We start from the raw sequence: 14105 nt of genomic DNA on the forward strand, positions 1-14105 counted from the left end.
TTTTCGCGCCTTTGTGTAGAACATGTAAAATGCTTTTGAAAATTATGCATGCACAAAGGAAAGAAAAGTAAAATTAAAAAATTGAAAAATAAAAAAAAACAAAATAAAGAATAATATATATTTTGGGGCTGCATTATCAAGCCAGTTTTTAGTTGACAACTCAATCTATTTTTTCATTTTGGGTCAATATCACTTAACTGATTTTGCCATCAATTTAAGTTCATTTTTGGCTTCACTATTAGGTAGATCTTCTAAGGCGTAATAATTTTTTGCAACCTCTAAAAGCCATGATCCATCTATTTTTGTAACGGTTCTTATAAAATTTTTTGATGTTAATATAAGTTCATGATATAGAACCCATTCTGGATTAACTTGAAAAACAGTAGATGGATGTAAAGTAACAATTTGTATATCCTTTACTGTGATATAATACCCTTTGTTTGTTTTATAAGCTACTTGTTGATAGAACCCACTTAATAGTGCTTTTCTTATATTAATATAATAATTTGGATTCGATGGATTGATAGATGTAATTTTTAATCCCAATCTTTCCATGGTTTTTAATAATTGTAATCTCACATTTTGAGCAGATGTCATGGTTCTATGATTTAAAAAATGATCATAACAAAATTTTTTAGATTCATTTTGATCAACTAATGAATGTTTAATAAATGCATGAAAAACATTAAGTAATGTTAAATGGTCTCCATCTAAATGTGAAAATCTAGCTTTCATCTCATCAGCTTCTTTTCCCTTTACTTTGGGTCTCAAAAAACATTGAGGAACAGATAACATAGCTGCAATAGATAGTATTTCACTAGAACATGAATAATTAGATGATTCTAGTAATACTTTAGCTAGCTGTGGGTCTACAGGAAATTCACTCATTATATGCCCTTTTTTTGTCAATTCTCCCTCATCATCTAATGCTTCTAAATAATTTAATTGTTCTAAAGCTCTCATTAAAGTTTCAGGAGCAGGTGGATCCATAAAATCAAAATGTACTAAATCATCGATACCTAATTTTTTTAGATTTAATACAACAGATCCTAAATTTGATCTTAAAATTTCGGGATATGTTTGTTCAGGTAATGTTTCATCAAAACATTTTTCTGTATATAAACGAAAACATTTTCCTGGTTTTGTTCTACCAGCTCTTCCAGCTCTTTGTTGAGCTGATGCTTTAGAAATAGGGGCTATAAGTAATGATTCAACTCTTGCCCTTGGATTATAAACTTTTTGTTTTGAAAAACCAGGATCTATTACATAAACAATTCCATCAATAGTTATAGATGTTTCTGCTATATTTGTTGCTAATATACATTTCCTTCCCTTTTTATCTCCTTTAAATCTTGGGGGTGGCGCGGGTTCAAAAATTTTTTGTTGTTGTGCTGGTGGTAATGAAGAATATAATGGTAAGCATACTAATTGGGGGATACCAGCCTTTTTATATACTAATTTTTCTATTTCTTTTTTAGTCATTTCAATTTCATCTTCACCTGTTAAAAATACTAATATATCTCCCTCTTCTTCATTAGTATGTATATTATATACAGTTCTAATTACTACCTTTATATAGCATTTTTCAGGCTGCATAGTATAAAATATTTCAACAGGATATAATCGACCTGGGATATTTAATATTTTAGAACTGTTAAAAAAGTTTTGAAACTTTTCTGCATCTAAAGTAGCAGACATAACAACTAATTTTAAATCATCTCTTTTTTCTTGAATATTTTTTATTACTCCAAATAATATATCAGTAGATAATGTTCGTTCATGTGCTTCATCTAAAATTATTACATTATATCTTTTTAATAAAGGGTCAAACATAGATTCTCTTAAAAGCATACCATCTGTTAAATATTTTATGATTGTTTTGTGACAAGACTTATCTTCAAATCTTATAGTATATCCTACATAGGTTCCTAATTCTACATCTAATTCTTCTGCTACACGTGCAGCCACACTCATTGCTGCAACTCTCCTTGGCTGAGTAACTGCTATCGATTTTTTTTCTGAAAATTTCGATTCTAAAACAAATTGTGATATTTGTGTTGTTTTTCCACTTCCTGTATCCCCAACAATTATTATTACATTATTTTTTTTAAATAATTTTAAAAAGTTTTTTTTAGCTGCCCATGCAGGCAATTTTTTTTTTGATTCAAGTAATTCTAAATATCTATCACTGTATCTTTTATTTGTTAATTTGTTTATAAGATTATTTTCATCGATTTCTTTTTCATTTTTGTTATTACTAACTTCGCTATTGATGAAACTTTTTGTAGAACCCATATTAAGTTCATCACTCTGTTTGACCTCATCATTATCTAAATCAGTTATTTTATGCCTTTTTATGTTAGTGTTCATATCAATATTTTCATTCTCATCAGTTTGAGATTCTTCTTTTTTTCTTTTATGAGTTATGTCTTGATTGTGTTCTGATTCATCATCTTGCTCAGAATTTTTGGGTTCTATACAATCTGATATATTTTCCATTTTATATAGTCTTGTAAATATGTATTTTTATTAAATGCCAACGCAATTCTATTACGTATAAGTTGGAGGTAAATATATATATATTTGCGTATGCGCGTTTTATAATTATATATATTTACATCCAACAAGTGGCTAATCACTGTATATTCTTAGATGCGCAAATATTTTTAATAGGAAACCAAAAATATTGTTACCTTCATATCTAGTAAGATCATTTTGATCTCTTCTTTATAAATATAAATAACATTGCATATTTTATATACTGAGCATATATACTTATATACCCTTATGTATATTTATATATATTTTTTTGTTTCCTTTTTATTTGTCTTTCTTTTCTTCCATTTTTACGATTATATCATAACCAAATAAATTACATGACCAAAACAATCTTCTAAAAGTTCTTTAAAAAAAAAAAAATTTCTCCAAATATTTATAGATTATATGGCATAAGAAATTTTTGTAGAAAAAAAATTATATATATTTTTTTAAATAAAAAATATAAATTTTATTATAATTCCTTAAATATTGAACTAACAAAAACTAAATGTATATATTTTTTTTCATAGTATTTATAAATATGTAAAGTTACGCGTATTTTCTTATTATATAGTTTGTATAATATGCGATCAAAGCATGCTAGAAATTTTTTTTTTTTTTTTTTTTTTTGGAAAAATAATTTTTGTAGATTTCCCTATACATATATATAACATCATAATGCCACAAATAAGTATTGCATTTGTTCAAAAAATTAATGTAAAATATTTTTTTGAAATATATTTTGTTTTATGTATTGGTTATTGATAAATTTTAAAGTGACATAAATTAAGTAGCACAAAATATAAATACGCATTTGGAAAACCATAGTAATATTCAACACAAAAAAGAGAATTTGTCGTCATATTATTTGTTTGTTTTTAATTTTGTTAATAATTTAATAATTTCCTTGGTTAGCTGAAAAACAAACAATTTATGATTATATAATTCAGAAAGTTTGACCAACCAAATTAAATAACCATTAATATTGCCACAGTTTTTATATATTCGAATCCTATTTTTGATATGGACATGAATCATAATTATTATTTGCTAACAAATTTGATAAAACTCTTTAAAGAATTACAAAACGAATGTTGACAGAGAGTAATCTTAAATTTATTCCAAATATATCAGGAGACAACCAATTATATAATCATAAGCATTGAGTAGATATGTTTCATTTGAGAATATGACATATTTAACTTTATATATTCTCTTGTAAAAGTTTATTTTTTTTTTAAAAAGAAAGAATAAACCTTGCTTAATCAAGTAAAACTTGGTTATACAAAATAAAATTCTCAAAGGAATAAACTAATCAAACTGTATTTAAAAAATTTTTTTTTTTTTTCTTTTTTTTATTATGTGGTTTGGACAAATTGTGATTGGGCCTCCTGGGTCAGGGAAGTCAACATATGTTGCAGGAATACAACATATATTAAAACAAATAAATAGAAAATTGCTAATAATAAATTTAGATCCTTTTATAGAAGATAATATATATAAAGCAGATATAAATATAACAGAACTAATTGATATTAATAAAATATTTACTGAATTAGAATTAGGACCAAATGGGACATTAATTTATTGTATGGAATATTTGTTAGCTAATTTTGATTGGCTAGAAGAAAAATTAAAAAAACAAACAAACTATTATTTAATTATTGATACACCTGGACAAGTAGAATTATATACACACAATGATGCATTAAGAAATATAATATTAAAATTAGGAAAACTTAATTGTAGATTGACATCAGTACATATTGTTGATAGTACATTATGTTCTGATAATTATAAATATATTAGTGCATTATTATTATCTTTATGTAGTCAAATACATTTAGAATTACCACATGTTAATGTTTTTTCAAAAATAGATTTATTAAAATATTTTAAGAATGATTTAAATTTTCCTCTTAATTATTATGTTGAAGCACAAAATTTAGATCAACTTATGCTCTATGCAAAATATCAAAATTGTTCATCATCAGATTCAGAAAAAAGTGACGATTTTATAGATAATGTAAAAAAAGACATTAATGATGGATATATACAAAATGCTAAAAAAAATTATAGTAAATTTTCTAATAAATATATAAAATTAAATGAATATATATGTGAAACAGTTGAAGATTATAATCTAATTAATTTTGCTTTATTAGATATTCAAGATAAATATAGTGTTCTTAAATTATTAAAAATAATAGATGGTGCTAACGGGTTCAGATTTAGTTCTATCTATTCAGAATATTCTTTATTTGATACTTATGTTGAATCTATTGAATATGATTGTGATGAAATTCAAGAAAAATTTATTGACGTTTCCGATGACGACCTTCAAACTCAACCTCCTCCTAATACTAAGAGTACTTAGGTTACGGACGACAACTCTTTATATATTTTCAACTTTTTTTTAGTAACATTTTTTTGTGCATTTTATAAATATTAACATTTTTTTATTTCTCTATTTATATACCATCGATAAGTAGTACATACAACAACTTGTATACTCATATTTTTTTAATTATTAAGAATGGGTATGGAATATGCAACATATTAATGTGCAAACTGTTTATTTACTTTATTTGTAAAGAAAAAATAAAAGTACATAAGTTCGGTAGAACAATGATAAAGGAATAAAAAAATAAAATAAAAAATTATAAAAAATGTAAATTATATAAATAAAATCATAAAAAACGTAAAATATATAAAGAGGAAATTATATTTTTTCCCCGTACAATCTAATTCATTTTTTTTATTATATGCATATGCCAACGCATATATTTTTTATGTACTATAACATTTACCGTAAATTTATTTATATATTTAAGTTTGTTATTATTATTATTTGCATTTTAGAAAAATTATTTTTAAATAAATTCCCACTATTAATTATTGATAAAACAAGAGTATATTCCATGTTTCTTTAGCATAGCATATGCAAATTGCGAATACCAAAAACAAACATAAGTTTCATATATGTTCGCATATACATATTATTTGGGGATAGTTTTCATTCTATCAGTAATATTATTATTTCTTTTTTTTTTTGTTTTTTCATTTTACGATATATGCCAAACAAACCCAATTGCATGCTAGCATAACACTAAATGATTCCACAAAAAAACCCAAAATTAGTCTTAACGATATTTGACATTCATGTTTGAACTTTTGTATATACGCAAAACAATGCGCATACATAAATACTTATGGAATAGCTATACATACAATTAGATAGGTATATCCTATGCGTGCCATCCATATTATATTTTGTAACCCCAAAACAAAATGAACATTGATAAACTAGTAGCCGATTTAAACGAATTAGATGATGGTTTTAATGAGGAGAATAGTTTAGATGAATTTTTTTCTACGTCAAACATAAAACTGGACAATGAGAGAGGCTCAAATATAACAAATAAAGGTACAAATTATTACTCTATTTTTAATATAAAAAATGAATACAAAAGTGTTGAAATAAACGCTGAGAAAATACAAATAGATATAATAAAAAGATTAATTTTTTTATTAAAACTATATAAAAATAAAAAAACGAGTCACGAAATTATAAAACATATTTATGAATGCTTATATATAAGTTTTGAGAGTAAAAATGATATGATAAAAAATATATCAGACGAAACTGCTTTATATATATATAAAGAATATTTATTAAAAAATAAATTTATTATTTTAAAAATCATAAGAAGAATTAAAAATACACATTTATATCCAGACATTAAACAAATCATAAAGGATGCTACTAGGGATATATTTGCATTTAACAGTACTATATATAATGGAAGTTTAGGAATTGAGAGAATAACTTATTTATTATATAAATTATTGAATAAAAATTTCAAATGTAAATTTAAAAACTTCTTATTAACATTTTTTTTGTTTAGTATAATGAGTAGAACAAATAATAGTGTTGATATATTATATATATTAGAATATTATTATAAAAATAATAATTTTTCTTTTATAATTCCAGACACATCATTTATTTCACCTTGCGATCTAACTGTTTATAATGATTTAATTGTTCTAAATACTAATGTAAGATATAATATAAATATAGAAGATGATGAAACTACTAGCATATCCTATAATTGTTATAATATTATATATATTCAAGAATCATTAATAAGTCATAATTTTTATATTTACATATATAAAACCCTTTTAAAGCAAGAAAAATATTACTACCTATTTAATAATAAAAATATAATAGGTAATGATTTTGATTTTTTTAATATTAATGCAAATATTTCGAAATTAAAATCGCAAAAGTTAAATTCAGCCTATGTAGGAACAGAAAATGGAGTTAAAAAAATTGAACAAATAAATAAAACGCTAGAAAATTCTAGCTTGCATAATGAAATGAAAAATAATTTATTTTATCACATCAATTCTGAAATTAACGATGAAGTGCCACCAAACAATATATCGAAAGATTTGGACGCTATAGATATATCGTCACAATCGACATATAGTCATAATGATAACGAAATGGATATCGATAAAATAAATGCGCAAAATTCTTGGTATATGGATTTAAATGATAAAAAAAAAAATTTTTTTTATCAATACTTAATTATTGAATTAAATCATTGACAACGTATGACAAAAAAATATTTTTTATGTGAGCACATCGTACATAAAATATGATGTACCATATGGATTACATAATTTATTCTAAAAGTTATTAATCAAGGAAATAATTTGCACACATTAAAAATATGGATATAAAATAGCTAGTTTATATCCTTTTTTTCCTGACATGTTCATAACATTAAATTGTATCATATACTTATCAATTCACACACTTCCACATTAATAAAGCTATGTAATATTTAGCTTGTATAGTAATTTGGTAACTCAACTATACACATTATAATTGCATAAGAGAGATATCTTTTTTTTTACACATTGTGAATTATAATATTTTTATTATACACACATTTTAATATTTTTTTAGTAACACTAATTCACTTTTTTTTTGTGCTGATTTATAATTTGTTATGAATTTATCATTACATTTTGTAGTGTATAAAATATATGAATTGTAAAATGATAAATTTACCTTTCCATACACACAATATAAGTATTATTACAATAAACTTTATTGTTAAGCAAATTATTAAGAGCTCATATATTTTTACAAAATACACACTATAATTTAAACCTAGTATACTATTTACAAAAGCCCTTCACAAATGTGTGACCATACATAGGAATAGTTATTTTATATGATGTAAAAGTGATAAAAAAGGGAATTTCAAAGGGGAAAAAATAAAATTGTAATTAAATAGTCATGTTTTTTTATTCCTTTCTTGCACATTTTTAGAATACGGTTAAAAGTTCTTTTATTTTAAAAACTTATTAGGTTATATTCTTAAGGGAAATTTTAGTTTTTATACTAAACAAACGAAATTAATAGTTCTTGATATTTATAACCTTAAGGACACCCCCATTCTTTTATCTTGTGTAAAGCTAAATAAACTCCCCCTATTATCCGCGAATAATATTATATAAAAATATATCCATTCATATTTATTCTTTTTTGTGTAAACCCAAATTATTTGCACCTTTTGAAATACACAAATTTGTATAATCCTTAAAAATAAAGAAAAAAAACATTGAAAAATATTTTAATCAAATAGCAATTTGTTTGGCTTGTGTATTATAATTTTTAATTTATGAATATAGTAAGAAAATATTCTTTTATTTCTTTTTGCTACAAAGCCAATTTTTATAATTATAATATTATTTAAAACGTTCTGCCGAATGTATTATAATAATTTTTTTATTTTATTCTATAAAAAATATATTGAAATGAAACAGGTTTGAGAAATGTATCTCTCTACCTGATTGCAAAATAACTAAAAATATATATGCATACAAAACAGAAAAATAAAAAAAACTAATTTGGTCGTAATTTTTTTTTTTAATTTTTGTTGCGCATCCAAATTTATATATAAATAATAAATTATTACAAACCTCAAAAAAAAAAATATTGCATTTTATATAATATATTTTTATGAATGTGCATAATATTTATTGCTTGTTCATACAAAATTGGTAATATGTGTTCAAAAAGTTAAGGGATTAGTGAGAGGAAAAAAAAAAATATATAGTGATATTTCTTAAATATTAGATATTTTATATAACATTAAAAAAAATTAATAACCCAAAAAAAATAATATATTATGCGTAGAAGAATTTTATGCAGTGTGCTTAAAAAGAAATATTTTAAATTTTTGTGAAAAAAGAAGATATTCTAAAAAATATGATAAATATATATTTTATGTATATTGTATATAAAATATATATATAAATAATTAAAAAAAATATATAATATATATATATTTTTTTAAATTAATATTAAAGCTATTGTTTAAAAGGGAACTTATATTGGAAATATACATTTTGAATAATTTTTATTTTAGTTTTGAACAAATAATTAATTACATATTATTATTTTTATTAATTAATTTTTGTATGCATAAAAAAAATTAAAGCAAATGGGGAAAACAAAGGCATTTGTTTTAGTATTACTTGTATCCCTGCTGAAACTTGTAACTGCCGTTGACTCATCTGGTAAGTAGCTTTTTACTTGTTTGATTTTTTTTTTTTAAACACTTATCTAAATAATATTCGTTGCTATTATAAGATATAATATATGTATTATTTATAATTAGCATGTGCATATTTATTTATTCATTTTGATATGTGCCATGTTTTATGCATATTGCGATTTGCTTAATTTTTGTAAAAGTATATATACACATATATTTGGTTTGAGTTTTTCTTGAGCATTTCTAGTTATATTATATATGTGCACACATGTTTGGTTATTCTCCATATATTTCTCATTTTTTATTCATTTTTAGTCGAGGGTCCCATTATTGGTATCGATTTAGGTACTACTTACAGTTGTGTTGGTGTATTTAAAAATGGAAGAGTTGAAATATTAAACAATGATTTAGGTAACCGTATTACTCCATCATATGTATCATTTGTTGATGGAGAAAGGAAAGTTGGTGAAGCAGCTAAATTAGAAGCTACTTTACACCCAACTCAAACTGTATTTGACGTTAAGAGACTTATAGGTAGAAAATTTGATGATAAAGAAGTAGCAAAAGATAGAACTTTATTACCATATGAAATAGTAAACAATGAAGGTAAACCAAATATAAGAGTTCAAATAAAAGACAAACCCACTACTTTTGCACCTGAACAAATTAGTGCTATGGTTTTAGAAAAAATGAAAGAAATTGCTCAATCATTTTTGGGTAAACCCGTCAAAAATGCTGTTGTTACTGTACCTGCATATTTCAATGATGCACAAAGACAAGCTACAAAAGATGCTGGTGCAATTGCTGGATTAAATATAGTACGTATTATTAATGAACCCACCGCTGCTGCTTTAGCTTATGGTTTAGATAAAAAAGAAGAAACAAGTATTTTAGTATACGATTTAGGAGGTGGTACTTTTGATGTTTCTATTTTAGTTATAGATAATGGTGTATTTGAAGTCTATGCAACAGCAGGTAATACTCACTTAGGAGGTGAAGATTTTGATCAAAGAGTTATGGATTATTTTATTAAAATGTTTAAAAAAAAAAATAATATAGATCTTAGATCAGATAAAAGAGCTATTCAAAAATTAAGAAAAGAAGTTGAAATTGCAAAAAGAAACTTATCAGTTGTTCACTCAACACAAATTGAAATTGAAGATATAGTTGAAGGACATAACTTTTCAGAAACATTAACAAGAGCCAAATTCGAAGAATTAAATGATGATTTGTTTAGAGAAACTTTAGAACCTGTTAAAAAAGTATTAGATGATGCAAAATATGAAAAAAGCAAAATCGATGAAATTGTTTTAGTAGGAGGTTCAACTCGTATACCTAAAATCCAACAAATTATTAAAGACTTTTTCAATGGTAAAGAACCAAATAGAGGTATTAACCCAGATGAAGCTGTAGCATATGGTGCTGCTATTCAAGCTGGTATTATTTTAGGAGAAGAATTACAAGATGTTGTATTGTTAGATGTTACTCCATTAACTTTAGGTATTGAAACTGTTGGTGGTATTATGACTCAATTAATTAAAAGAAATACAGTTATCCCAACAAAAAAATCACAAACCTTTTCAACCTATCAAGATAATCAACCAGCTGTTTTAATTCAAGTTTTTGAAGGAGAAAGAGCATTAACTAAAGATAATCATTTATTAGGAAAATTTGAACTATCTGGTATTCCACCTGCACAAAGAGGTGTACCTAAAATCGAGGTTACATTTACTGTCGATAAAAATGGTATTTTACATGTTGAAGCAGAAGATAAAGGAACAGGAAAAAGCAAAGGTATAACTATTACTAATGACAAAGGTAGATTATCAAAAGAACAAATAGAAAAAATGATTAACGATGCTGAAAAATTTGCTGATGAAGATAAAAATTTAAGAGAAAAAGTTGAATCAAAAAATAACTTAGATAACTATATTCAAAGCATGAAAGCTACTGTAGAAGATAAAGATAAATTAGCTGATAAAATCGAAAAAGAAGATAAAGAAACTATTTTAAATGCTGTTAAAGAAGCTGAAGATTGGTTAAACAATAATTCAAATGCTGATTCAGAAGCATTGAAACAAAAATTGAAAGATGTTGAAGCTATATGCCAACCTATTATTGTTAAATTATATGGCCAACCAGGAGGAAGCTCACCACCACCAGGTGAAGAAGATGTAGATAGTGATGAATTATAAATGGCTACATACCGGTTTAGAACAAACTTTAATTATATAAGTATATGTTATGTGCCTGTTAATATTTATTCATAAGCTTATGAAAAATTAGTTGGTATATTATGAAAGTTTAATTATTTTAATAATCTAGCAAAATGTTTACATGAAAAATAAATGAACGATGCATATTTATACATACTTGTGTATGTATGTAACAATGTTTTTGCTTTTTTTTTTTTTTTTTTTTTTGGGCACATAAATTTTACGTGCATTTTATATACACACATATGATATATATTCCATTACATTTATTTATGTTTTTTTTTATGGACTTACGTCATTTATTTTTACGTAATCCTTTGAATTAATAATATATGATGCATATTGTATGCTATCATGTTTTCTTTTTTATTTCATTTTCTTTTTTTTACTCCCCAAAAATCGGTCATTTCAATGAACTCTAGTTGTATGTGTATATATACGTATATACACTCATACTTAATTAATATTTTCATTAATACAAATTAGCATAAACTTCCAAAAAATTAATGGAAGACTGTATAAGAATTAATTTGGCGGGTGAAGTTATCCTATCCAAAATGTCTGCCTTGCCAATTTTTCAATTATTTTGACATATTTTTTCCCCTACAAGACATTCCATATGTCCACCCTTGGGAAGATATTGATTCCACTAAAATTGTAAACATTATTAAATATCACCATTTAAAAAGTGACAATTTTTACTACAACCTTTAATCAAATTATAAGACTGATAGAAATTGTGGAAAGAAATTAAAATGCCGTGGTTAAACATATGTAAATAACCTTTTCACCATTTTTAACATTAACATTAATGTAAGCATATTATCCAAATATGCTATAGCCTATATGAGACACACTCATAAGACTATTTTTGATATTAAAAAAAATAAAACTTTGAATGATTTTTTTCTTTCATTATAATTCTAAATATTAAAAAAAAAAAAATAATAATAAAAAAAAAAACATATAAAATGATAAAAATATAATTATTAATGAAATAAATATACAACAGGTACAATCTGTGAATGAACAATTTTTTTTTTATAAGAATTATAAAAATAAAAACAACTTATACATAAAAAATATATGAGATAAGCGAGTAAAATATATTTGTATACCCCATTTTATTTCACAATTAGGGAAAGAAAATTATATTTAATATATTCAGAATAAAAACAATATGAATTTGCACACATACGTACACATATAGTATATACATACGTGCATATAAGTACACGTATGCATATAATCTGTCTGAGTAGTAGTGGGATAATGTACGTATGCTTATATGGGGTAATTCCTTTCTTCCTTTTTTTTTCGCAATTTTTGCAAATCATAAAAATAAAAAAAACAGCAAAGAGGTATAAAAAAAAAAACTATATACCATCACAAACGCAATATATCAAAGTTGACACGTTACTAGATCCACAATATGAAGGGAAAAGGGGATATAAAAAAAATATTGCAATTCATTAATTGTATTCCCACTATGTGCTACTTAGCACCCCTACATGTCTAAACTAATACATTTGTTTTCCCCCTTTTAAGAGAAAAATTTATAAAAGAAAATAATATATAATTATTTCATATTCTTTGATAAAAAAGAGGAAAATCCCATAAAAGCTATTACTGAACCTATAAGTATACCAATTGTTCCGACGATTCTAACAAATGTATCTTTATTTCCCATTGGTCCAGCAGCAGGTACATCAATTAATTCAACTTTAGGTAAGGTAGCAAAATATTGTAAAGAGTTAACTTTATCTAATGTTTTTCTTTTTTTTAATCCTAATTTATGGGTATATACAATTTCTCCAGTGTTGCTGCTTATAAATTTAGTAACTAGTCCATTATTAGTTAATTCATGAATACAAAAACCTATATCGCTACTAAAAAAAAGAGATTTGGGAGATTTTATAGACGATTTTCCACTTGATATGGCACCAGATCCACAATTAACAAATGCTATATCACTATCTTCAATTACTTCCATATTATTATCATGTCCTGATATATATAAATCGACTTGAGCTTCTTTTAACAATGGTAATAAATAATATGATAAATATGAATTACCTCTTGATAAGCCTGATGAATAAATTGGTTTATCTCCAACAACAATTATAAAATCTGTAACTTTTTTAGCAACATTTAATTGTAATTTTAAATCTTCCCATGCTTTATTATGTATATCTTTATATGGAAAATTTGCTGATAATATCCATGTGTCTATAAATATAAAAGCAGCTGCCATGTCTTTATGTCCAGTTGTAACTATTGATGGGCCACTTGATACGGTAAAATGGGTGAAATAATGATACCAATAATTTGGCATAATCCATTTAGGATATTTAGTTTTTTCGTCATCATTTTCAATTGTTGTTACTCCATCTTTTTCAGTATATATACCTTGACCTTTTAAAACTTCAGAATTATAATTACCTGTCCAATCACCTGTACCTAATACTGTAAAAAAGGGCATGTACATATCCCCTTTTTCTTCTTCATATACATCTTCATATAAACTTTTCCATGATGGATCATTTAATCCTTTTACCCCATCCACAAAATTGGATCCGGGACTAACTATAAATGTTACTCTTTCACTCTTTATAAATTGTTTCAAATATTTTGCATTCAACAATTGGGATTTACTTTCCTTACCCCAATTTCCTAATGAAGCAAATCGCAGTTGGCATTTTACATTATAACTGCTTATAAAAAACAAGACAAAAAATACGCTAAACAAGGTTTTAGAAATATTCAT

General features: G+C 24.5%; 5 protein-coding genes across 5 annotated transcripts; 3 read left to right on the forward strand and 2 right to left on the reverse strand.

Moving 5' to 3' along the window:
- Positions 1 to 189: 189 nt before the first annotated feature.
- Positions 190 to 2499, reverse strand: PVVCY_0801600 (pre-mRNA-splicing factor ATP-dependent RNA helicase PRP22, putative; the record flags this gene model as incomplete). The annotated part of the gene is made up of 1 exon (XM_008626961.1): positions 190 to 2499. The coding sequence occupies one exon, from the start codon at positions 2497 to 2499 to the stop codon at positions 190 to 192; it is 2310 nt and encodes a 769-aa protein (XP_008625183.1).
- A 1399-nt stretch (positions 2500 to 3898) lies between these two features.
- Positions 3899 to 4915, forward strand: PVVCY_0801610 (XPA binding protein 1, putative; the record flags this gene model as incomplete). Its single annotated transcript, XM_008626962.1, has 1 exon — positions 3899 to 4915. One exon carries the CDS (start codon positions 3899 to 3901, stop codon positions 4913 to 4915), a length of 1017 nt encoding a protein of 338 aa, XP_008625184.1.
- A 914-nt stretch (positions 4916 to 5829) lies between these two features.
- On the forward strand, positions 5830 to 7158 carry PVVCY_0801620 (conserved Plasmodium protein, unknown function; the record flags this gene model as incomplete). The annotated part of the gene is made up of 1 exon (XM_008626963.2): positions 5830 to 7158. The coding sequence occupies one exon, from the start codon at positions 5830 to 5832 to the stop codon at positions 7156 to 7158; it is 1329 nt and encodes a 442-aa protein (XP_008625185.2).
- Positions 7159 to 9068: 1910 nt separating this feature from the next.
- Positions 9069 to 11317, forward strand: PVVCY_0801630 (heat shock protein 70, putative; the record flags this gene model as incomplete). The annotated part of the gene is made up of 2 exons (XM_008626964.1): positions 9069 to 9144; positions 9438 to 11317. The coding sequence occupies 2 exons, from the start codon at positions 9069 to 9071 to the stop codon at positions 11315 to 11317; spliced, it is 1956 nt and encodes a 651-aa protein (XP_008625186.1).
- Positions 11318 to 12917: 1600 nt separating this feature from the next.
- On the reverse strand, positions 12918 to 14105 carry PVVCY_0801640 (glideosome-associated protein 50, putative; the record flags this gene model as incomplete). Its single annotated transcript, XM_008626965.1, has 1 exon — positions 12918 to 14105. The coding sequence occupies one exon, from the start codon at positions 14103 to 14105 to the stop codon at positions 12918 to 12920; it is 1188 nt and encodes a 395-aa protein (XP_008625187.1).

Source organism: Plasmodium vinckei (genome assembly GCF_900681995.1).
Source record: "Plasmodium vinckei vinckei genome assembly, chromosome: PVVCY_08".
NCBI classification, from domain to species: Eukaryota; Apicomplexa; class Aconoidasida; order Haemosporida; family Plasmodiidae; genus Plasmodium; species Plasmodium vinckei.